Source organism: Cupressus sempervirens, chromosome 6 (assembly GCF_028749045.1).
Source record: "Cupressus sempervirens isolate cs-2001-9-10 chromosome 6, ASM2874904v1, whole genome shotgun sequence".
Classification (NCBI taxonomy): domain Eukaryota; kingdom Viridiplantae; phylum Streptophyta; class Pinopsida; order Cupressales; family Cupressaceae; genus Cupressus; species Cupressus sempervirens.
Genome location: NC_143123.1, coordinates 431851630 through 431876838, shown reverse-complemented (window position 1 = coordinate 431876838; position 25209 = coordinate 431851630). Strand labels below are relative to the sequence as shown.

The 25209-nt window shown below is 38.5% G+C and overlaps 1 protein-coding gene across 2 annotated transcripts in view; it reads left to right on the top strand.

Annotated features, from left to right (window-relative positions):
• UAH (ureidoglycolate amidohydrolase) overlaps nt 1-21985 on the top strand; it is a 327116-nt gene extending 305131 nt beyond the window's left edge. Inside the window, exon 12 of one of the 2 annotated variants that reach the window (XM_089788436.1) lies at nt 21365-21985. In XM_089788436.1, coding sequence (XP_089644562.1) covers nt 21365-21468 — 104 coding nt within the window. In that variant the 3' untranslated portion in view covers nt 21469-21985. Of the gene's footprint in view, nt 1-20154; nt 20433-21364 lie in introns of those variants that run through there. The other variant, XM_089788437.1, reaches the window with a different exon arrangement.
• The last annotated feature ends 3224 nt before the right edge of the window (nt 21986-25209 follow it).

Below are 25209 nucleotides of genomic sequence, written 5' to 3'. Positions count from 1 at the left end.
TGGGAAGATGAACCCTAAAGAAGCCATGGACTTGCTAGAGGCCTTAGAACACCATTTTTAGTTTGAGGAGATCCCATAGAATTAGAAGGTAAGGGTGGAAAAGTCAAAGAAGAAAGGGTCTATACCCTTGATAGAACTTTTTGCAAAATGAAAGGGTGGAAGATAACAAGAACCCCATCTCCACATGAAGGAGAACGATGGCATAAGTCAAGAAATAATTTGTTTCAGATGACTATGAAATAGTCATGCATAGAAAGCTTCAAAATATCAAGCATAAGGATTTGGATGTGAGCATTTACACTGAGGAGTTCCACAAGTTGAACCTTAGAGCCAAGAAATCAGAGACTGAGAAGCAGAAGGTGGCTAGATACATCAATGGTCTATGGTATTATATTCAGGATGAGGTAACCCTCTTCTCACCTGAAACCGTACGTAAATGTTTCCAAATGGCCTTGAACATAGAAAAAAGTTAAAGAAGGAAAGGAGAACATTAGAACAAGGGCAGAGGGAAGAATTTCAGAGGTAGAGGTAACTTTGGAAGGGGACAAAGTTCCAAACCCCTTGGAGAAAGTAATCACCAAGTTAAGTAGAATCCAATCAAAGAGGCAACTTTAGGGGAAGAAGACCTAAAACTAGAGGAAGATTTGGGGGAAGAGGATCAAGTGTCTTCACAAGAAGGTGCTTGACATGCAACTAGGCTGGCCATCCATCATATAGATGCCCTGAGAAGAAAGGATCAAGTAGCCAAGGAGGAGATACGAGAGTCCATTTGACTCAAGAAGAGGATGGCTATAGTGTGACACCTCAATCAAGACTTGCTGACCCAGAAAAAGGGGAATGTGTAATGCTAAGAACACTCTTGAAGGTGCCAACCACCCAAGAACCACCAAAAAGTAAATCGTTAGTCAAGACCACCTACAAGGTAAATAGAAAGGTATGTAAAGTCAAAATTGATTATGATTCCTTTGATAATTTAGTCTCAGTCAAGATCGTAGATAAACTTAAATTTTAAAAGATACCCCATCCTTTCCCTTGCAAGATCTCATAGTTAAACAAGGGACAACAGGCCCTAATTAATGAGTAAGTATGGGTAGAGTTTAACATAGGGGAGCATAGGGACAAAATTTTATGTGATGTAGCAGAGATGGATGCTTGTCATCTACTTTTAGGCAAACCATGATAGTATGATGTATATGCCTACCATTCAAGAAAGAAGAATGTGTATGAGATCACTAAGGATGGCATAAATTGTACCATGAACCCACTTCATGATGATGGAAAAGAAAATCATAGAGCAACCAATGTCATGTTAGTAGAAGAAAAGGAATTCTTGGAGACCTTAAGGGAGGACACCCCATGCTTTGCCCTAGAAATGAAGCCAAAACAAGTGTCAAAGGAAGAGACCAAAAGCCAAGTTCAAGATGAAAAAGTAGGTCCCAAAGAAGTTCAAGATCTATTGGATAAATACAAGGGGATAGTAGCAGGTGGTTTACCAGAAACATTGCCACCACAGAGGAACATTAGTCACTATATGGATCTCATACCAAGGTCCACATTGCCCAACAAGGAAGCCTACAAAATGGCCCGAGAGTAGAACGATGAGATTGCAAGACAAATACAAGAGTTGTTAGAAGAAAGGTTCTTTAGGAAGAGTCTAAGCCCTTGTGTTGTCCTTGTAGTCTTAGCCCCTAAGAAAGAAGGAACATGGAGTATTTGTTAGAAGAAAGGTTCTTTAGGAAGAGTCTAAGCCCTTGTGTTGTCCTTGTAGTCTTAGCCCCTAAGAAAGAAGGAACATGGAGATTGCACACATTCTCTAGAGCCATTAACAAAATAACAATCAAGTACAGATTCCCAATGCCCAAATAGAGGACTTGTTGGATTTTCTAGGAGGTGTTAGGTACTATTCTTAGGTAGACCTAAAGAGTGGCCACCATCAGATAAGAATAAGGAAAAGAGATGATGGAAGTGGCTTTTAAAACAAATGAGGGTCTCTATAAGTGATTGGTGATGCCATTTGGCCTCTCAAATGCCCCTAGTACTTTTATGCGGGTCATGAATGAGGTCCTCAAACTATACATTCATTAGTTTATAATGGTGTACCTAGATGACACCCTCATATTCAGTAAGAGCAAATATGAGTATCTAAGACATTTGGATTTGGTATTGCAAAGATTACATGAGGAGCAGTTGAAGATAAATTAGGCAAAATGTGTTTTCTTGCAGGAAGAACTAACATTCCTTTGTTTTGTAATCTCCAAAGGCAGTCTCAAGATGGATCCTTCCAAGGTAGATGCAATTATCAACTGGCCAACACTAAGGTCTGCAATTGAGGTAAAAAGCTTTCATAGTCTTGCAAGTTTTTATAGAAAGTTTTTTAAGAATTTTTGTAGGGTATGCACACCAATGATTGACACCATAAAGGGAGGAAGAAAATGTAAGTTTGTTTGGACTAGTAAGGTTAATGAGTCCTTTGAATATTTGAAAAGAAGGGTAGCAAACCAACCCATCCTAACCTTGCCTGATTTCCATAAAATTTTCACCATTAAGCGTGATGCCAATAAGATAGCTATTGGGGGAGTGTTGAGTCAAGAAGGTAGGCCAATTGCCTTCTTTAGCGAAAAGCTTAATGAAGAAAAACAAAAGTATTCCTCTTATGATTTAGAAGGTTATGCAATAGTACAGCCCTTAAGAAAATGGAGACATTATCGACAAAGGAGTTTACAGTGCATATTGACAATCATGTACTATGTTTTTTGAACAGAGAGGAGAAGCTAAACCATAGACACATGAAGTGTATGGAATACATGCAAGATTTTACATCACCATCGAGCATAAGAAGGGGGTAGCTAATAAGGTGGAAGAGGCACTTATCAAGAAGAACATGGCAGTTTAAGAAGTCCAGTTGGAAAGTGTGGGGATTAGTTCAGTCAAGGACATGTACCAAGAGAATGAAGCCTTTAAGGAGGCATATGAAATGTGTACTGAAATGAAGGATAAGTATCATATTGATTTCCCTAGTTTTATTTTGCATGAAGGTTTACTTTCAAAGGTAGTCAACTTTGCATTCCTAAATGCTTTATGAGAGAGAACATTGTAAAAGAAAAACATTTTGGAAGTTTATCAAGTCACTTTTGGATTGACAAGACCCTAGAATTGGTTAGGAGATTTTATTTTTGGCCCAAGATGCAAGCAGATGCCAGAAGGTTTCTAGAAACTTGTGTAGTATGCCAAAAGGCTAAAGGGACTAGTACAACTACAGGATTCTCCACTCCTCTACCGATTCCAAGTAAGCTATGGGAGTCAAGTGAGCATGGATTTTGTTTTGGAACTCCCAAGGGGGTCATAACAACATTTATGTGGTAGTAGATAGATTTTCTTAGATGGCTCACTTCTTGCCTTGTAAAACAACACATGATGCATCCCATATAATAGGTATCTTCTTCAACAAGATACTTAGACTTCATGGATTGCTTACGTCCATAACATCAGATAGGGATTCTAAATTCATTGGTCATTTTTGGAGAACTTTGTAGAAAACATTGGACACAAACTTGTCTTTTTCATTAGCATATCACCCACAATCTAATGGACAGACAAAGGTCAAAAACAAATCATTAAGGAACATATTAAGATGTCTCACAAAGGAGCATGGAGCAGTCGGGGACACTATCTTACCATAGGCAAAATTCTTTCATAATGATTCAATCAATAGGAGTACTGGCAGAAGCCCATTCCAAATTGTATATGACACCATCCCAGATGAGTTTTGGAATAGAGAGACATGCTCTATGAGAGAGAACATCATAAAAGAAAAAAATGTGGAAGTTTATTAGTTCACTTTAGGTCTAACAAGACCCTGGAATTGGTTAGGAGATTCTAATTATGGCCCAAGATGCAAACAAGTGTTTACCGTACAGGTAAAGTAAATGAACGCATACAGACAATGGAACAGAATAGCAGAATTATATTCGCATATGCCAACATTACATTATGCCTCATAAGATAAGATAGAAGATTGAAAATGCTTTACAATGATCCCAGACGGGATATAAATACTATCCGCTGAACCTTCTCAAAGGAGCCCGTCAGCCACAAACATTATGTCCGCTACAAACTATTTACCCTTCGGCTACAAAATACAAAACATCGACGACAATCATTCCGTCAGCTACAGAAACACCGTCGGGACCATCTAGTCGGTTGACACCATCCCCCCCCAAAAAGAAAAGTCGTCTCCAGACGACAATTACAAAATATCTGAGACAAATTAACAAACAAAATACATTATCAAAGTGACTACAACAAGAAAAATCTGCTTCTGTCACATCACTTCCACATTCATCCCATTACATCTGTAGCCTCAGTTAACACAATACTGTTTTCTCAAGCTGACCTTGATAGCCACCCGTGCTGCTTTCTCGGCTTCCAACACTAGGTCCACTGAGCTAAGTGTCGCTGTACTGCCTTTTGGATGACCCACTCCTCCTGAGCTCTCTATGCATCCACCAAGACAGCCTCTCAGCCAACACCTACTCCCAGTGCCTCGTGCCTCTGGTACACAAACGCTCTGCAGCAGCTTCAAGTCTTTTCAACTGATCAGACTCCCACGATTGATATCCGCAACGACTGGGGGTCCAGGGGGCAATGCCCTCGGCAGGGTTGAGGGGCAGCACCTCGCAGTACAGTGCAGGACCGAGGGGCAGCGCCCCTCGCCGCCAAGACCAAATTAGCACTTCGCAACCCACACGAAACACACCATTTCTGTCATTTCCTGCCGATTCTACACTCTTTCTAGCAACCACTAATGCGTCCCCTTCCCTTTGACATCATCTGTAACTCATTCTGAACAATTTGAATCTGTCGTCGTTTTTTTTTTTTTTTTTTGTTAACTCCTTCACTTCTGACTAAGTATGGCAAGGATAGAAAAACCAATCCGCATGAGATATCCAGATGCCTATCTGCCTCCAATCGATCCAAAGCAAAAATCCACACAGTTCCCAACTACAATCAGAAGCTCCTCAGAATCCCTTCCAATCTCACGACTACAACCAGTTGGGTCACAAATCAAAAGCTTCTCCAAATCTACTTTTCAATTACACAGGCGCGACAGGTACAAATCCCACATCTTCGATATGTGATGCAGTTTCCAAGTTAACCTTGCAATTTCATGGACTGCTCTCATGATTGGCTCCCGAAATCTTGTCCGAGTTCTTCAATATTCCACCAGCTACAGGCCGTGGGCGAAGCACAAATCAAGGCGACTCAACTTCCCTACAAATCACATGCTCAGCAGTCAGAAATGATTTCCACGCATAGAAAAGAGAGTCCGTGGGAAAGTGCGAATTTGTGAACTCTGGCAAACAAAACAATTTGCGGCCCAGCCAAGTAGAAAAAAGGGTTTGCGGAAATGTGGAAAGACTCCGCAGAAAGGCAGAAGACCCCACGGAAAATAAGATTCCGCAAATGAAAAGAACTCCGCAGGAAGGCAGAAGGGAGACCCCACAGACAAGTGCCCGCGAAGCATCTCTCACGAACAGGTACCCGCGAAGCACCTCCCGCGGGCAGGTGCTCGCAGACAAATGCCCACGGACAGGTTCTTTTTTTTTGGTTTTTTTTCAAAAATAAAAATACCGAAAAATACAAAGGTACCTCAATTTTGCCTCCAGGCGTCGCCATTTTGCAACAATGATGACGAAGGAGCCCTCAAAGCATTTGGCGACGACTTCTTTAGCGATGGCAACAGCGTCGAATCATTTTGCAACGACAACGACGACGACAGTGATGAAATCTTCCAAGCGCGGTATGTTTTCAATTTGGACCCCTTGACCGCTTGAGGGATCTCTTCCCCATCCAAGGTTGACAAATTAATTGCTCCATTGTCGCCGACTTCTCGGATTTGGTATGGTCCAACCCATCTGACTTTGAACTTCTCCGGCTTGATTTCACTTTGCCCGTCATACTTGAGTACCAATTGCCCCGGCTGAACCCTGTTGAGTTTTTCATGTCATGCCTTATGTTTGTTCTATGTCACCTCCGTTGCCCACTGTGCCTGCGGTAGTTGCGCATCTAGCTTATTTCCTTGTTGTCGGTACCCTTCAAGTAATTTTATGGTGCGATGCATTCTTTTCTTCCTGTGCGGTCCGTTCACCGTGTACCAAATGGTGGGATCTTTCTTTTTTTTGGACTGTATGTTCTTCCCCTCAGCTTCAGGCGTAACCGCCTTTCCTTCTTCCGCTGCTCTGTATTCCTTCAAACACTCATTTTCCTCTTTTTTCTCACCTTCGTCAACCCTTAGCATATTACAACTCGGAAACAATTCATAGTCTTCTATCTGCCAGTGGTAAAGGCCATTCACCAAGTCTAGGTCGTCATCATTTGATCCTCCTAGTGTCAATACTCCTTCGTCTTTCGGTTCCATTCTCCTCTTTCCTTCATCGCCATTTCTTTCATCGTCACTGTCGCCTTCACCTTCTGAGTCTGACGATGCTGCCTTCTCACCTACCATTTGTGTGTGCAAGTCAATTATGAATCTTTTGCCTCCGCGCTCCATTGATAGGGTATTGTTTTTCGAATCATGTTTTACCTTTGCTTGCACCAACTAAGTCCGTCCGAGAATAGCATCATATCCTTTTCTTTTCAATGGAATGACCACAAAATCCAATAAAAATGGTTGTGTACCAATGGTTACCGGTTGTGCCCTCAAGGTTCCTAACGGTTTGATTCCGTGCTGGTCCGCCGTGAGCAACTGAAATGTAGGTGGCCACAATGTCGGTTTTCCCAACTTCTTCCAGGTATCCTCTAGTTAGACATTCACGTCGGACCCTCCGTCGACAATTTTGTCTGTCAAAACATTTCCCAAAATCCCCATCTCAACGATCACCGAATGCCTTCCCTTCGTGAGCACCAGAAGCATTAGGTCTGTTGCCGTCGTTGGACTACTGTCCCTTCCTATGTCCTCTATTGCTTTCGGAAATGGTGTATGATTCAGAATGGCTGTCCGTAATTGGGGCATTGTGAGAAGGTCACTTATCTTGACCGGTATCTCTGTTTGTAAGATCTGTCGTATAATGTTTTGTTCTGCGAAGTTCCTTGCCAAGGTGCCGGTGATGTCCTTCAACTGAGATGTCTCCACCGACAATGCCTTTGCAATTTCCGCCTGCGCTTCCCCCAATTTTCTCTTTTCCTCCACTTGCCTCCGTGTAATTGCCAAAACCTCCTCTACATCCATGCTGACAGTGATCAAGTTTACTCCAGACTTTGGACACTTGGAATCTTCGTGATCGCTGGGTCCGCACCATCTGCATAATAATTTCAGTGTATTTGTCATTGTACAATCACGCGCAAAATGACCCCACAAATTACATGCTCGGCATTGAACGATCGGCCGTCCGTTTGCATCATACTGAGTTCGACTTCGGCTCCCATTATTATTGTTATTATTTGTATTGTTGTTATTTTGCCCTCTGCTATTGTTCCTGTATCCTCCGGATGTGGCACCTGCACTATTCGTATTTCCGCTACTGCCCGACGGGGAAGCCTCCTGTGTAAGAAACACCTGCGGAGATCCTCTTGTCTTCATGTTAAAGGGGCACTCTTTTGTCGAATGGCCCATGATCTGACAAATGTCACAGAATTGGTTCTTTGGACACGATCTTTTAGTATGACCGTCGGTCTTACACTCCGTGCACCACAACTCACTGCCTTTTGACTCCTTTTGCATGTTTTTAAACTCCATCATGCGGATCATGTCCTTTTGTAAAGCGCGGACCTTCTTGCTACTGCCTTCATCGTTGCTGCTATCTTCTTCGACAAGCTCGTCGTCATCAGAATCAGATGAGCTAGTGTTCTTCTTTTTTGTTTTCTGCTCACTTTCGAGGTCAAATGCTCTGTTATAAGCTTCCGTGTATGACGACGGTGGCACAATTTTCATTTTCCTCTGCAACTTCGAGCTTAGGCCTTCCACGAACCATCTTTTCTGAAGTCCGTCTACCGGCTTACTTTCCATTTTGTTTATCAAGTCTTTTAATTTCCTGGCGTAAACGCAGACGGTTTCGTTCTTCCCCTGCTTAGTATTGAAGTTCTCTGCTACAATTTCATTATCATCCCACAACAGTTTAAATTCTACCAGAAACTCCTTTTTAATGTTATCCCAACTGTTTAGCTTTTGTGGATCTGTATCAGTGAACCAATCAATTGCTATGCCTCGTAGGGTGGCCGGAAATTGCCTCATCCAGTCGTCTTCATCAGTTATCCCATTTGCCTTCTAGATCATTTCACATGTTTTGCAATGTCGAATGGGATCGGCCGTACCATCGCCATTGAACTTCGGCAATTTCTCTTTTGGTCCCGCCATCACAATTGGTTTCTGTAAACAGGTGTTGCTCGGTCCTGTAATACTGGCGCTCTTTACTCCCACACCGGTCGTCTGCACTCCCACACCGACAGTCTGTACTCCCACACCGGCGGACTAGTCTCCCACACCGGCGAACTACACTCCCACACCAATGGACTGCTCTCCCACACCGGCAGAGTGTACTCCCACACCGGTGATCTGCACTCCCACACTAGCAGACTGCTCTCCCGCACCATTAGACTCAACAACTGTGAACCTTGGTGAAGAAGGGTGTTCTAAAGTTGTCCCCTGTGGAAGTATATCCCAGACGAAGAGTTCACTCCACTCTCTTGCTCTGTCGGCACTCCGAGCCTTGCGAGTCGATGCTCTTCCGTCTGGATTCTCTTCCCTCGGCGAACACAAATTCAAAAACTCCTCCTGTGCTTCTTCCACCAATTCCACCCACTGCTAAGTCTCCTCCAACAATTCTTCGGCGTTCTGGTTTCCGTCGGCAATCTTCTGAAATTTCCGTTGGCGTTCGGCTTGCTGTGCCAAAATTAAATTCTCTTGCGCAGTACAGATTCCATCTTTTCCCTTGACCTTATTCCGATCCTTGTTAAGCTGATTTGGCATTAATCTTCATTCCTCCAACTTTCCAGGTTCATAAGGCAACGGCACCAAATGTTTACAGTACAGGTAAAGTAAATGAACGCATACAGACAATGGAACAGGATAGCAGAATTATATTCGCATAAGCCAACATTACATTATGCCTCATAAGATAAGATAGAAGATTGAAAATGCTTTACAATGATCCCAGACAGGATATAAATACTATCCGTTGAACCTTCCTGAAGGAGTCCGTCGGCGACAAACATTATGTCCGCTACAAACTATTTACCCGTCGGCTACAAAATACAAAACACCGAAAACAATCATTCCGTCGGCTACAAAAACACCATCGGGACCATCCAGTCGGCTGACAACAGGTATCAAAAGGTATCTAGAAACTTGTAATATGCCAAAGGCTAAAGGAACTAGTTCAAATGTTGGATTCTACACTCTATCAATTCTAAATAAGCTATGGGCATCAGTGAGCATGGATTTTATTTTTGGACTCTCAAGGACCAAACTGTGTCATAACAACATTTATGTGGTAGTAGACAAATTTTCTTAGATGGCTCACTTGTCTTGTAAAACAACACATGTTGCATCCCATATAGCAAGTATCTTCTTCAAGGAGATAGTAAGACTTCATGGATTGCCTCTGTCCATAATATCAGATAGGGATTCTAAATTTATTGGTCAATTTTGAAGAATTTTGTGGAAAACGTTGGGCACAAACTTGTCTTTTTCTTCAGCATATCACCCACAATCTGTAATGTCCCCTTTTTTTAGTAGGTTCCTGCAATTGGCCAGATCAGTTTACCATCACGACCCTTGTGAGCTAACAGTAGGATTTAAGGGTCTCAGTTGTGTGGTTATAGGCTTTCCAACCGTCTATGGTGCGTTTTGGCTCCGTTTGAGGGACTTACTGTTTATAGTAAGTCAATCTGTTGGTTCCAATGAGCTCAGTTGACTCAAAGGAGTTGGAGGATGCTCTCCGTTTTTATTTCGAGCTTCCAGTTTGGGCTCCAAGAATCTTGGAGGGAGTGTCTATTTATAGTAAGTCACCCCGTCAAGTTCATTCATCATCTTTCATCACTAGGATCACTTTAGTGTTGTCAGATTTCGATTTTGATGCTTCTTTAGTGGTTTTCACAAGATGGGCGAATTATTATTATTATTCATCTAAATAACATTGAGGTTGCTATTTTTGTTGGTGTTTTTGGTTAGTCACCTCAATATCATAGCTCGTTGGAACCGGACGAAAAGTTTTAAATCATGGGAACAAGAAAAGGTGGCCTTACGTGTTAGTATTTGAAGTTATGGTGGAAAAGGTCATTTTCGGAGCCAAAAGCAATTAATAAATTAGTTTATAATGGCATTTTATTATATTTTAATGTTGTGTGTGGGAAGCTTCTTAAGTGAATTTCATTTGGGAAACTTTGTGCCATCTAGAGATTATAAATATGAGCCTATTTGATGAGCAAAGCATCGGATTGATTTTATTTTTTTGTTGCCTGCGAAGAGTTTCTGAGTTTGCGGATTTCTTTGCCCTTGTTGAAGTATAAGGGTTTGGAATTGAAAAGTGCCCGATAATTCACAGATGAGGTATTGTGAATTATTTTTGAGTATTATTATTGTCCTCTCATACTATGTTTCTTTTGTGGCTTGAGAAGCAATTTTTACTATGGGTTTGGAGTTTAAATTGATTTTCCAAATCACTACTGAAATTATAGTGGATTGAGTTTGGTTGCTTCATATGATTTGGGCAACCATCTGGAGATTTGATTTGTGAATTTGTTGCAGCTAACTGACTGTTGTTATTGTGAATAGAAGGCCATAAAATCATTTCAGCTTGAGGTTTTACTACTATGATATTCACACAGTGGCAGCTTGTTGAACTAAGGGTTTGTGCATCTTCTTATAGTTGTTACTGGGCGTTTGATTTGGTGGTAATTCTGGAGCGATATATCTCCTGCAAATTTGGGTGAACCGGTGACTGTGTGAGTGCCATTAATACCTCTTGTTTGGGCGTCTATGTGGCTGCCAGTTTGAGCGATTATCTGAGAAGAATAATCTGCATATTGAGAGATAAATTTGCCCTATCAGGCTGCTTGTTTTAGTACCAGCATTTTATGTGATTGGCGTGTTTCCTTGAGAGCATTGAGCCACATTCAAGGCCTATATCAGACTGGTCATTGGGCATTGGAGCTGGACAATTTCTTCCTGCAAAATTCACCATTTTTGGTGTTGGTTCTCACTATTATGACACTACCACTCTAGTCAAGAATGTGCATTAAAGGCTCAGTTTGGTGGGATCAATTGTCAATGTTTATGAGGCTGCATTCATGCAAATCATTGACTATATGCTGCTATTCACATTATTCAGGTTCCAATCGAACTCATATTGTATTTAAATAATCATTGCATGCTGAATTTGGGAATTAATAATTGCAGATCAGTCCTGAGAATTGAACTTGTTAGTCTGAGTTGTTTATATCTGCTGAATTTTTCATTACATCTTCAGTACTACATTTGGGCTTATTTCATTTTGAAATATCGAAAAAATAAACAAATACATACCAAACATCACATACAGTTTTGAGCAAAGTTGTGTGCCAAGTGTTTGACGAAATGCCAAGCTATTGATTATAAAAGAGAATTGATGTTTGGTGGAGCTATAACCAGTTTGGGTTATTACACAATCAGATGGGTAGACAGAGGTCATTAACAAATCATTGAGGAATTTATCAAGATGTCTCACAAAGGAGCATGGAGCAGTATGAGACATTATCTTACCACAGGCAAAATGCTCCTATAATGATTCAATCAATAGGAATGTTTGCAAAAGCCCATTCCAAATTGTATATGGCACCAATCCAGAGAAGTTTTGGACTAGAAAGACATGAGAGAGACAAAAAAGAGGAGTGCACAAGCAAAGGATTTTGCAAAAGCTATGAGGGATATTCGCCAATAGGTTAAGGAGCAGTTGAGACAAATAGTGGATAAATACAAGTTGGCAGAAGACAAGAAAAGGAGAGAACTTCAATTCAAAGTTAGAGATATGTCAATGGCTCATCTCAAGGAATAGAGACTTCCAAGAGAGAAGTACACCAAGCTCGCGATGAAGAAAATAGGCCTCTACAAAATCCTTAAGAAATTTGGCAATAATGCCTACAAGATTGATCTCCATTTTGATAATAGAATTTCACCTTTTTTGACCTTTACGCATAAAAAGGTTATGTGGATAATGTTTGTGATACAGGTGACCAAGTGGAGAACAAGGCTGAATGAACGGAAGAGTTACCTAAACCAGCGACCCATGAGATTGAATTTATCCTTGATAGAAAGATAGCAAAGCAGACAATAAGGAACATCTACCTTGAATACCTAGTTAAGTGAAAGATCAAACCTCGAGAAGATGCTATTTGGATGATTGTTGAAGCCATCAAGAAGACTCATATGAAAATCACAGACTTGACAACTTCAGAGACTTGAGTTCATTTTGGCCCCCAGAGTATGATGTAGGGCACCTTCATACAAATAAAGGGCATAAAGGGTTAGCAAGTAGGTAACAATGAAATAAGGAGTTAGATCCAAATGGATCATCTCAAATGTAAAAATGACCCAACTTGTAAGGCTAATGGACTTTAGGTGTTCATATAAACATGTAGTCCAATTAGACCATGGGGTCCATGTATAGTCAAAATAAGGTCAATTAGGATGTTTTGGACATAAGTCATTTGAGGCTTCAGAGTAAAAATGGAAATTTTTTAGTAAATGTTACGAAAGTTGCTCATAAAATACAAAAGTTGTCAAACAACATTTGCAAAGTTTATTTTCCAAACATTGCTCGGTAGTTGCAAGTTTGTCATGAATGGTCACAGCCATTTGAACCTATGTTGTAGATGTTGTAGGAAGGCTATTTAGCCATAATGGATTGACAAATATTCAAATTGGATGATTTGTAAGAAGTTTGGTGGAATTTGAATAAAGAAAACATTTTTTATAGCAATTTTTTTGTTTCGTCTGATTGTACAGATTGTTGGAAATAATTAATGGACATGGTTATTTGAAGAAGTGAGTTCTCTATTAAATGCAATTGGTTTGAAGTGGATTGGTCAAGTCTAGTGAAAGTTAGACAACATTTTGTAAAAACTATTTGAAACCTTCACTTAAATAAGGGTTTTGGAGAAATGTGACCCTAACTTGTAGTTTCACTAATGGCTTTCAATGGCCCTTGGGGACATGCAAGTTAGGGTTGTACACTACATGATCTAAAAGGCTAGAATTGGAGAAGTCAAATTGGTATTTTTACCACCAAGCCTTAGGTCAAACAAACCCATGTGTTCGGCCTAAAAAGTAAGTATTTGCGCACAACCAAAATAGGGAGTGTCTAGACCAAATCTATTGATGGAATTGGTGGAGATAAGTTGAGAGATGACTCTTTGAACCATTGATTCAATTCTATTTACCCATCCTTGAGTACTTGTCTTGTTATCCAAGCCTAATTAAGCATATTAGATTTGTGAACACTGTAGGTGTTAAGGGGTGCAAGAGTGGATTTGGGTCTTGATTATTTAGAGTTTGATGTTAAGTTCCAAAAGGGTATATGAAACCCTAATTTGTTTGGGAGGTGTCTTGGAACTTTTCATAGGGCTAGTAGCCTAGTAGAACAAATTGTGTATAGTGGGCTTGGGGAAGTTGTGGGTTGTTAAAAGTTGAAACCTCTTGGAATGATGATGAAATAATGTTCTAAGATGGAATGTGTCTTTTCACTCCCATAGAAGTTGATTTTAAGACTATGTCCAAGTTTGGTGTGTTTCAGTCAAGATGTTGGGGTTGATTTTCCCATAATATTGAAGTTGGAATTAAAACAGGTAATTTATTTGATTCCTAATTGAAGAGTGAGTTCATCCAGCTCATAAGGGGAAGGATTCCATATAGTGCGGTGCCCTTGTGTGTGTAGGCACTAAAGGATGTAAGCTCTTTTTATCTAAGGGTGAGTCCAAGACTTGGTCTATTATTAAGGATCAAGATACATTAGGTTTAGTCCACTTTGTTTCCTCTAACCACTTTGCATTAGGAGGCTAGGGAGACACTCAGGGACCTTGCACATAGTCAACACCATGTTGATGTTTTGCAACAACTTTCAGATATCTTGCAGTGCATTGCTCTTCTTGAAGGGCATAGTAAAGACAAGGATATGAGGACAGCTTTCACAGGTCTAGAGCTGATGACAGGATAGACCATACAGATACACATGATAGGCCACAATGACCTACTTTCTTGAGGCCTGAACTGGATTTGGTGAGTACTAAGACTGAGGCTACACCATTTGCTAATGATGTAGTAACCCATTATGTAGAGTGGGATGATTTACCATAGGCAATTAAACAAAACCTGAACTTTGATAGATTTTTGATATAGAAGAGAGAGCACTCTAGAGGTAGACCTAGACCCAATGTGAGACAAAAGCCTAGACAATAATTTGAAGTAGATAACCAACAAGATGACTTTGAATCAATTCGATGGAAGTGGGAAGGTTACAGCGAGAGCTTGGGTTAACAAGCTTGATACTTATCTTCTATTATGTCTTATAACTTAGGAGGATGCTATATGCTTTGTTGTGTTGCATCTGGATGGTATAGCTAATGACTGGTGGTACCATGGGTTAGTTATATTACATTATGAGTAGAGTACATCCACCAGTAGTTTGTAGATAAATTGGTAGAGAGAACTGATAGGAAGGACTCGGAGAACTATTTCCCTAAGTTAGCACAGTTGAGATAGATTGGAGGACTTGAGACATTCATCAGTGAGTTTCAGTGCTTATCAGTGATTGTGTATGACATTTCAGAGGAGAGGTGTGTGATGCTTTTATTGAGCGATTAGTTGAGTATCTTAAAGGTTGAGTTAAGTCCTTGGATCTACCTACCTTGTAGGAAGCTATGAAGAAGGCAAGGAATTTGAAAGTGTCTACTCCACGAAGCAAGTTCGCTTCCAAACCATCTACTTCATCTTATGACAACAAGGAAGCCCCTAAGAAGGTTGATAATTCTGATTCTAAAAGACCTATGGCAGCCCCTTTAGATCAAGAAACACTTAGTGATCTAAGGAGGAAAAGGCTTTGTTTTCATTGTAGGGATTTTTATGATGAAAAACATGTTTGCCCTTTGACAACCGACCCAAGCCATTCTTCATATTCTTTATCCACGAGGTTGCATGTAGATTATTCTTTGCAATTCTTCATCCAAAACCTCATCAATCCAAGTATCCTTCAAACGAAAAGGAAGATCATCACCAAACATCCTCATGAATTCATCAAATTCAATCTCAAGTGGTAGAATCTTCGAGGGCCGAAGCTGGTTGTGAACCATGCCACTTTCAGTAACTTCATTATCTTGAAATACCTTTGGCAATGAATCAACTTCATGATATTTTTTAGTGCATTGTGTGTTCTTCATATTCGCATTCTTTTGTGATATCTCACAATTCCTTGTCTATCTCATCCAAACGATTGTCTTCCTCTCCAAGGGTGTTTGAAATCGCTTGCAACTCAACCTCAAGAGTCTCTCCTTGAATCATGGATGAAATCTCATCAAAATCTTCCTCTTCAAATTTGTGATGATCCCTTCCAAGATTTTGGTCTTTGCCCTCAATGCTTCCTCTTCCTTGGATGAATTCTATAGATCCCTTGATCATCTTGTCAATCTCTTTTCCTTGTGATATAATGCATGAAAGTTGATCCTCCACTTGGTTATCTTGATCATTAAACTCGACTATGCTTCCTTGATGTAACTCATCTTCTTCTTCATCCTTTGGTTACCAACTCGAGTGATGAGCGCCTTTTTCATTTGGTATCCAACTTGGAAGCTGAAATAAATCTTTGTCACTCCTTTTTGATATTTCCTCATACCAACCCATTTGAAACTTGGGTAAGTAGATTCTGAGTGTGAAAAGCAATGCACACTGCACTAAGTGTTTCCTTCATATCCACTTCTTGGGTTCCTATTGATATCCTCTTTGAACTCAAGAAACTCTGCTTGTGAATTGACAAGTACTGCATGCTGATATAGTTCTGAAAAAGAATTTCTCCCTCACAATGCCAAGTCCACCCTCGAAGGGAATATCAACCAATGCATCTCTATGTGCTCTGTGGCACCATGGATCCTACATTGGCTTGATGCTACAAGTTGAGACAATCCACATGGATGCAATCATTTGTTCAAATCAAACCAAATCAGAAAAATGAAAACCCGCCTGTCCATTTTGAGAAACCGTTCTTCTTCTTTTTTTTCTTTTTTTTTTTCACTTTTTTTAATGTTGATTTTTAATCTTTTTTTCGGATTTTTTCACTTTGAGAGAGATTTTCTCATCTCAGATATGACTTGAAAGCTCATTCTTCTTGACAATATCATGGATGAACTTTGTTTGCCCCACCCTCTAGTGCCAATTTCTGTTGACGTGAGTTTTGTTCCACTACAACATGCATAGTCGAATGCTAAATGTTTTAGAATGAAACATCAAATGCTTAATCCTCTCTTGAATAAGGTCATCTCTCATGCTAAGCTTGCAAAGTAAGGTCATGAAATGACTTCAAGGTTCCCTTTAATTTTGGATGCTTGTTCAATGAAATAATGTGATTTGTTGGGATCACAAAGGGACCTATGCCATTCATTCAATGGATATCAATTTCTTTCACTCCTAAAGATTTAGCTTCACAATGTGCAATGAAAATATATTTGGTTTTCCAATTTTAACTTCAACTTAAACTTAACTTCCACTAATACTTCTAACTATGAATGCAAGGAAGTATGGATAAACTTGGGCTCTACTAAACGTAGCTTTATCTGCAACTCCACCCACCTAGTGCAAGCTTCAAGGAATACTCAAATGTTTTTTTGCATCAATATCTCCCCTTAAATCCCATTAAATGGTTGCAAACTAAAGATTGAATATCAATTGAAGTTAGGTGATTTCAGTCATTGGCTTACCACACAAAGTGCTCTTATCATCAGCAAGAGGCTAGTGACCTGGATTTTTTGAGTCAATCAAGTAACCATCCACAACTACTTTCATTCAACTAACTACTTCAACATGAAATAAAATCGTAATTTAAGTGAGAGATGCAAAGAACCAAGTAATACTCCGAAATGATCATATATATCCACCATGAAGACTAACAATGAATAACGAAAATTTTTGGTAGTAATTTGGCAACACTTTTCCAACATAAGTCTCCTTTTCTATTCTAAAACTGAGGAGTGAAAAATGAGGAGGCCTTGGCCTTTTATATAGTCCTCAATACAATGAGTGGTCAAGATTGATTCGAAATCAAGGGCCAAAGATTAAACCACATAATCCCTAATTATGGTTTAGATAACCCCCTACTACAAATATTAAATACCCACGCAATTACAATTAGGCACCATTATGGTGGCCAATAGAAAAATTATATTGATTTTCAAGGGCCAATGAGAAAATTCAAATGTATAACATCCAAATAAGGTGCAATAACAAGTGGACCAATGAGAAGAGAGCACTTGTAGACCTAGGCCACATTATCTCCTTACTTTATCAACCATGAGATGAGGTGGTACTTCTTCCACCATTAAATTGAGATGAGAAGAGGCTTTGTCTCCCTTGCTTGAGATTGGAATAGGCTTTCTCCACCTCGACTTGAGATGGGACAAGTCTTTGTTTCTTACTCATTTGAGATGAGATGATACTTCATCTCCCTCCCCTTATGTACGAAGAGGAGGATCATCTCCATTTTTCTTGGAACAAAGAAGAGTCTTGTCTCCATTTTTCTACTTTGCCAAAAAAAAATTTAAATTCCATATTGACACTTAGCCAATTTCTTCTCAAATTTTCTCAAAATTTCTCTTAATCAAATATTGCCATTTTTGCTCAATTTTCCCATTTGACACTCTAAGGAGGCATCCTATATCCAGGATTGTTGCCAAACCCACTCTACTACTTGGACCTACGAGTAAAAAGGAGGTGTCCCCATTTTGTAATAACCCTAACTGGTTATAGCTCAAACAAATACTAATTCTTTATTGGCTAGTTACTCGACATTTCGTCAAACACTCAGAAAGCTGGCTCAAAATCACCATAATGACAAATCTACCTTGTAATTTTATTTATTACCTTGCATTTTAGAACATTTGTGTTGAATATTAACAGTTTGAATATCAGAGCCACTATTTGTGTTGTAACTTAGTGTTCCACAAATTCCAGTAGATATCATAGGCACATAGAAAATTCTGAATCTAACCATTCAATTTCAGAATTACTTTTATTGGAGAGAGAAAACGCAGAATTTGACAAATTATCATGAACCAAATTCTAATTTTTTAATTCATGATGAAACCTTATTTCTTTTGTAGCATGACCTTTATGTTGCTAGTTGAGAGGAGAATCCAGAATATATAAAGGCTGCTAAGACTCAAACACCCAAGTCTGGAAATGATTTAAATTGCTCCCAATGCTAATCACAGGTAGTTAGCAAGATCACATAATTTTCCGGATATGTCAAACTATCCTTTAATCAAATTGCAATTGTTTAATATGCAAAGCCAGCCCCTTTTCAAACTCAATGCACAGCCCACCTAACAATAACAAACAAGAAAGGCAGGACCTCAACAAAGCTCATGTGAGTCAAGGAAAATTACAAGCTTAGCCGTCCAGCCTCCAAGTGCAAAATGAACCACCAAAAAGTCAATCGAACTCCTTAGTGCTGGAATGCTTCTTTCCAGATATCTTATGGCAGTTCTCTCATTCATCAAAGACGGCTCCCTTCAATGCTGAATTAAATCAATAACAAATCATCCCCTTCTTTTAGACTTAATACAATCATCCTTACACTCAAACCTCTTTAGACACAGATCAGGCAATAGGAGGAAATCAATAGATTGCTATACAACAGCAGCAATGCTTTAGAATTGATTCTCAGAAATTCTCAAACCCTCATCCAATTATTCAATTAAAAATATGATAATCAAGATCCTTCTTCTTAGCCACAGAAATACAATAGGAGAATGTCGGCCAATTGTATACTTCAACACAATTGCAAAGAACTTCTCAGATGAGACCCTTATATTTCAACAAGGGCTCATAGAACAGAAAATAGGAAAAGCCACAAAGGCACAAAAAGAAAATGTATTTTTCAAGCGTGCCTTTCCCAATAAATGAGCTCTTATTTATAAGCTTTTTGTTGGCCAAAGTTTCCTTAAAACTCCACTTCAAAAATTGTGGAAGTTTCCCAAAAGAACTCAACACTAGAAACTTTCCAACTCGCTTTTTAGAAGCATTTTAAGTCATTATTATGATAATATAAACATTATTGTAATAATGCAACTCAATGATTAATAAAAATAAGAGCTCATGCAATTATCACTTTATTAACTGCAGGTGACAACCACCTGCTGAAGCCACCCCTTGCATTGCCAAAAATAGAAACTGCCAAAAATGGACTTACTAAAAATAGTAAGTCCACAACTGAGACCCCCAAAACACCATGTCAATTCACAAGGGTCGCTATGATGAGCTAACTCTATCCACTATGTTGACCTGCCAAAATTGGGGACATTACACATTTGCAATAGGGTGATGGTGTGAAAACCTCAGACAAGGTGGTTATTTCACTTTTATACCCCTCGTAATGAAATAAATTGCACAATACAATAATATAGTACAAAATATGCTACAAGTACATGAGAATAATAAGCCAAACATATTTAGCCTTGGGGATTCCATTTTCATGTTAAAGACAATCTTAACAATCCTCAAACCAAAGATGTTCACTCTAAATTTGACAACAAAACTGAGAAATATTAATTGATAAATGATAATTAATAATCTGATAATCTAACTGATGGAAATTGGTAAACACTTTTTAACGCTCAAATGTCTTGCATTCAATGTCCAGACTTAGTTTGAAATGCCTTTCCGTGGCTGTTTTTACCATATCTGAATTACGTCTATCATGCAAACAAACCATTGACCACTTTGATCTTCATTTATCAACTAATTAGTAGGCAATGTGAAAATAACTCTAAAATAAACTGAATAAGAATTTAATGGATGAACATTTGAATTTTTGGTTGATTGATGTTGAAGTAGAAAATCATTTCCATTATTCCTTGCCAAACTTGCTTTTAGTGCTTTTGAACACATATTTCACTCTATTGTGCTTGTCATCTTTGCAGGTTACAGTCATAGGCCAGATGAATATGCATCGATTGATCATATTTCTAATGGAGTTAAAGTACTAGCATTAACGCTTGTGAAGCTTTCTTCGAGTTGATGATTATCATAATGCTAGCACCATGGTGGGCGCCTTTCCAATATCTTTGACATTGACATTTAATAGAAAACTCCTTTGTGTACATTTAAATTCATCCAATTACTTGTAATGTGCAAATCAAGTATGACAAATCATTTTGTAGAGGAAAATGATTATATATATATATCTAATTTTTTAACATGTCAATATGTAAATCATGTACCGGTGTTTGCTAGTCAGATTAACATCAGTACACCAAACTATAAAATAGTACTGTATGGGAATGAAACTTGGACTTAAACAGTACAAGCAAAGTATTCGTGTAAGTTGTTTAATAATATACATTGTGTATTCAATTCAAAATACAGAGAAGGAAATATTTAAATTTTAAATACCATCAAAGCTTTGGATTTTCATGCCTGCTTCTCACACCCAACCCCAAATTTACCAATATTTTCCCCTAAACTAGTTCAATCCGCTACACAATTCATACCATGCTGATTAGACTTCAATTCAATCTTGTTTGAGGATTCATTCCCTCCTCAGTGGACAGCAATTGCAGGGTTGTACTTTTCAAGTAGAAACAATCCAGTGAACAAAGATAAATTTCTGCAATTTCTTCTTCAGCACACCCAAAATGCTGTTATCAGATCTAAATTTCTCAGCCAAAAAGGAAAATGGCAAAATCCTTGGGGGTATCGTGTCATTTATCATGGAATGTATGTAGTGGCCTCTGTAAATAAGCACCATGTTATTAAAGAAAAAGGTAATAACAGAAAAGATATGCTTGATTTTGCTGTGAGAAACCCTTCGATTCAGCTCACTGAACATATTCAACCTCTTTGGTAAATGGAACAGAAAACAAACCATATTCTGCATATATTCCAATGCAATGATATAGTGGAATCCTTAGAGGTATACAGTATTAACACAGCAATCTTTACCATGGATGCTTCTTGTTACTTACTTTTCCATTGTGGTACAGGTGAGTTTCAACTTTGTAGCTCTACAGAAAGATTGGCTCCTCAGCACAATATAACACATATCATTAATATGGAAAGGATAACATGATGTAATGTCCATTTCTCGCACTTAGTTATGCTTCCTGTGTGCTTGTTCTTGTGTTGTCATAGATTACTGGGAGCTGGTTAGAAGACTCGGCATTCTGTGGAAAGCTCAGGCCTGCAGTTTCAATGTGTTTCAGTGGCATTTCTGTTTTTGGAACAATTTTTTTTAGTAAGTGTTGGTTTGGGCACTTGGTCTTAGTTTCCCTTCCCTCTTGATTTCTATGTGAAGTGTTTACAAATTCAGTGCATTCCTGAAGTTTCTAAGGTGATGGAAATAATGTTTTTATATTTCTCTTCTAAATGTTTGGAAAAGTAACTTTATTTGTATAGCTTAAGTGATAAATATTTTATAATATTTGTCTCGAGAATGGGAATGCCTAGGAAAGGGGGGTGACAAGGTGTTTTTGAAAGATATATTGTGGGTTCTTTGAGGGTTCTTTGAGGGAAATGACATAAATTTGAACTGCCCTAGGTTTCACTCCAACTTTATAAATTGCAGCTTGGGCTCTCACTCAGGATTCTGATTTGAAACATATATGGGTATATTGCTGAAATGAACTTGAAGAGGTCTTCTAAAGATTGCTGAGAACTTGAGAGGATGAAAACCATCTGCAGGTGATTTGTGTAATGAGCCCTGTTGGCTAACCCCTGACTATGCTGAAGAATAATTCTTTTTCTTTGAAGTTATATATTTTCTTGTGTTTTGAGATATATGATTTTTGCAATTTTCAGAACATATAAATAATAATGCTTTGAAATGCAAAGTAAATAATTATGATTCAAACTCCAACTTTATTTTCTATTGATCAAATTACAAGTGCTCACAATTGTACGTTCATATATGCAATAATTTTAGTTATTTAAAGAGCCTGGTGTTGCAGAATAATTTGAGTGCTGGAAATTATCTTCAACAACTGGAATTATCCTCAACTACAAAGGCTACTCCCAGAATACCAACCCCAACCTTTAAATAGACCACGCCACCATATGTGATTAATTTCAGATGTATAGAGTCGTAGACATAAAACACTGTTACAAAAGTGAGATCGCAGCACATATATCAGTGAACGCAGGACTTGTTGACATCACCAATCAACACCAAACACTGATTTAGAATGCTAAGATAGCCCCAGCTAAGATGTTTCTTCTCCAATCACTTTGTAAGCAGAATATCAATAAATGGGCAGCTCAAATCCTTCCAAGTGTGAGATAATTTGCAGATCTCAGACCAGCATAATATACACAATTCATTGGCAATTGAACCAACTGAAAGTGCAAATCAGAAGTGAGAAATCTCCAATTTCTTCAAACGTTACGTCGAAACCCTTCAGCATTTCAATTTCTTCAAAACATAACTATAAGCAAAATAAGAGATAATAGAATGAATTACTTTCTCACTAAACATTGTTTTTATAATAATAAAATTGTCTTCTTCAAGACACCAAAAACAGATCGCTTCTCTCATACACCTTTAACTAAAGTGCCTTCATCAATACGCTTCTCAATTAGAAGCCTTCATTTTAATAACTTTGAATAAATAATGAATAACTCCCAAGCTAAAAGCTTCATGAGGACACTTTTCACTTAAAAGGCTTCTTCAACTCACCTTTCACCTAAAAGCTTTGCTTTTAAGACTTAGGATTATATTTCATGTGATTTAATGATTAATACCCTCACTAGGCACCCAAAAGCAATTTATAAAATTTAAACTCAATATATACCTCTTAAAGTGCCAATATCATCATTGACTGAATTACTGTCTAGGTGCCTCCCAAAAATAGGAACTGTCATTGCTGACTTACTAAATATAGTAATTCAATCATCATGGACCCTTTAAACTTCCCACTAGATTATGATGATTGCAATTCTGGGTTTACCTTTCTAACTACCTACCAGCTGCTAAAGTTAGGGGACAATACAATCCTCCTTCCTTGTAATCACTTGTTCATAAGCAATTGCCAAAACCAAAGGCACATATCGATCTAATCGATTCTCGAGGAAAAGTGTGTAATGTCCCTTGTGTCATCTACAAACTCCCGCGATAATAACTCTCACAATGGAGCTATCCTCAACATACTATAAACATGCCATGGATGGTGACTCAACCAATCAACAGTGCTAAGCTTATCTCCTCTTGGATCCCAGTAGAGATGAAAATCACATCCATCCATAACAAGGAAAATGGATATTTGATATCGTCTGCTAAATCAAAACACCTTGCATATGCAACCAATCTGCCACGAGTATGAAGCCTATATGTGCAACATGAACTAGTACTTCCAAAAGCATTTGAGTCATAGCCTTGATATCCATCCTCTGCAAAATTTTCATGGACATCCTGACTCTACAAGCAGCCTCCTACTAACTTGCAACTATTATCCTTATCAACTATAGATGGTGCCAACCCATCCCATAAAGGATGGTATGAACTTGGGGCATACCCACATCTGTGTGAAACCAATTCATCTACCCATGGGTTAGAAGAAAAATTATAAGCACCAATCACTATGTAGTTGGGATAAACTGCAACAATCTCCATCAAAGGCTCATCATCATCAAATCGAGGACCAAGAGACGACTCCAATCTCCATCCCTGAATAACTAGTTTGTCAAGATCCAAGATAACCCTTGCAACAAACCCAACCAAAAAATCCACGTGGGAAAGCATTGTAGCCAAAGTATCTACAATCTTTCGCATGAAATGTCAAATACAATGAAAACCCTAGATGAGAGTTGACTAGTTGAACAAGCATGTAGGAGCTTGCCAAAAATGGAACCGTCATTAGTGACTTACTAAAATAATAAGTCACTCACTATAGACTCTTTTAATTAACCTCACCAACTACATGTCAACTGCTAAAAATAGGGGACATTATAGTCCTCCCTCCTTGAGATTAGTCATTGTTAAGTCATCATCAAAACCAAAGGCACATATTGATCCACCCAGATCTCAAAGAAAAGTGTGTGGAATATCCATTGCATCATCTACAAACTCCTGTGTGATGACTCTATCCAGAGAGCTATCCTGAACATATTGTCAACATGCCAATGATGGCAACTTGACCATCAACATTATTAAGCCTATCTCCACCTAGATCCTACTAGAGACAAACATCACATTCATCCATGATGTAGGAGCATCTTAGGTGTAAGGGCAATCTTACACCACCCCAAAAAAAATATTTTTTTGTCTTTTGAATAAGGGTTGTTTTTAGTGCAAAATTGCTATTTGTGTAAGCTTACTATCTTTAATAAGTTGGTCAACTTAGAATATTCTAATTTCATGGGTGGAGATTCATTTTTAATATATCAACTCGCGAGACAAATTTCATTGTCATATATTATGTATGAGTGAAGCAATTACACACTTTTGGGATGGATTTTTGGTATAAAAACTTTGAACTTGGTTTTGAGGCCTAAATGACTCTGAAACAAGGTAAAACATCAATTGACTGAATTCTTGTCCAATCATACATTGTAAGAATAGGAGTTGTCGTTTCTAAAAAGCGATTATAATAGCCAATTGGATCAACGGTTTGTAAGTTAGGTTTCCAGAAGTTTGGCCACCCAAAAATGTAATTTGTAAATTGTCTTGAGTCAATTCTATGTAATAAAATGTATAATAATATAATTTTAGGTTAGTGAGCCTCCAAAGTTAGGCTAAGTGTCTACAACTTTCTTGAGCGGTGGAAAAATGCCTATATAAGGAAGGTTTGTATGTTGTCTAGGACAATTCTAGGTAGTGGTTCATACCTTTGTCTTGCTAAATATTTTAAGGGGTTCATGTTAGTTTGCATATTGTATTTCTAAATTCTATAATTCTATACTTGTGGAGATAATAAGAAGCCAATACTTTGTTCTCACAAATTGTTTTTGTTTCTATATTTTTGTTATGTGTTTGTAGTATTAAG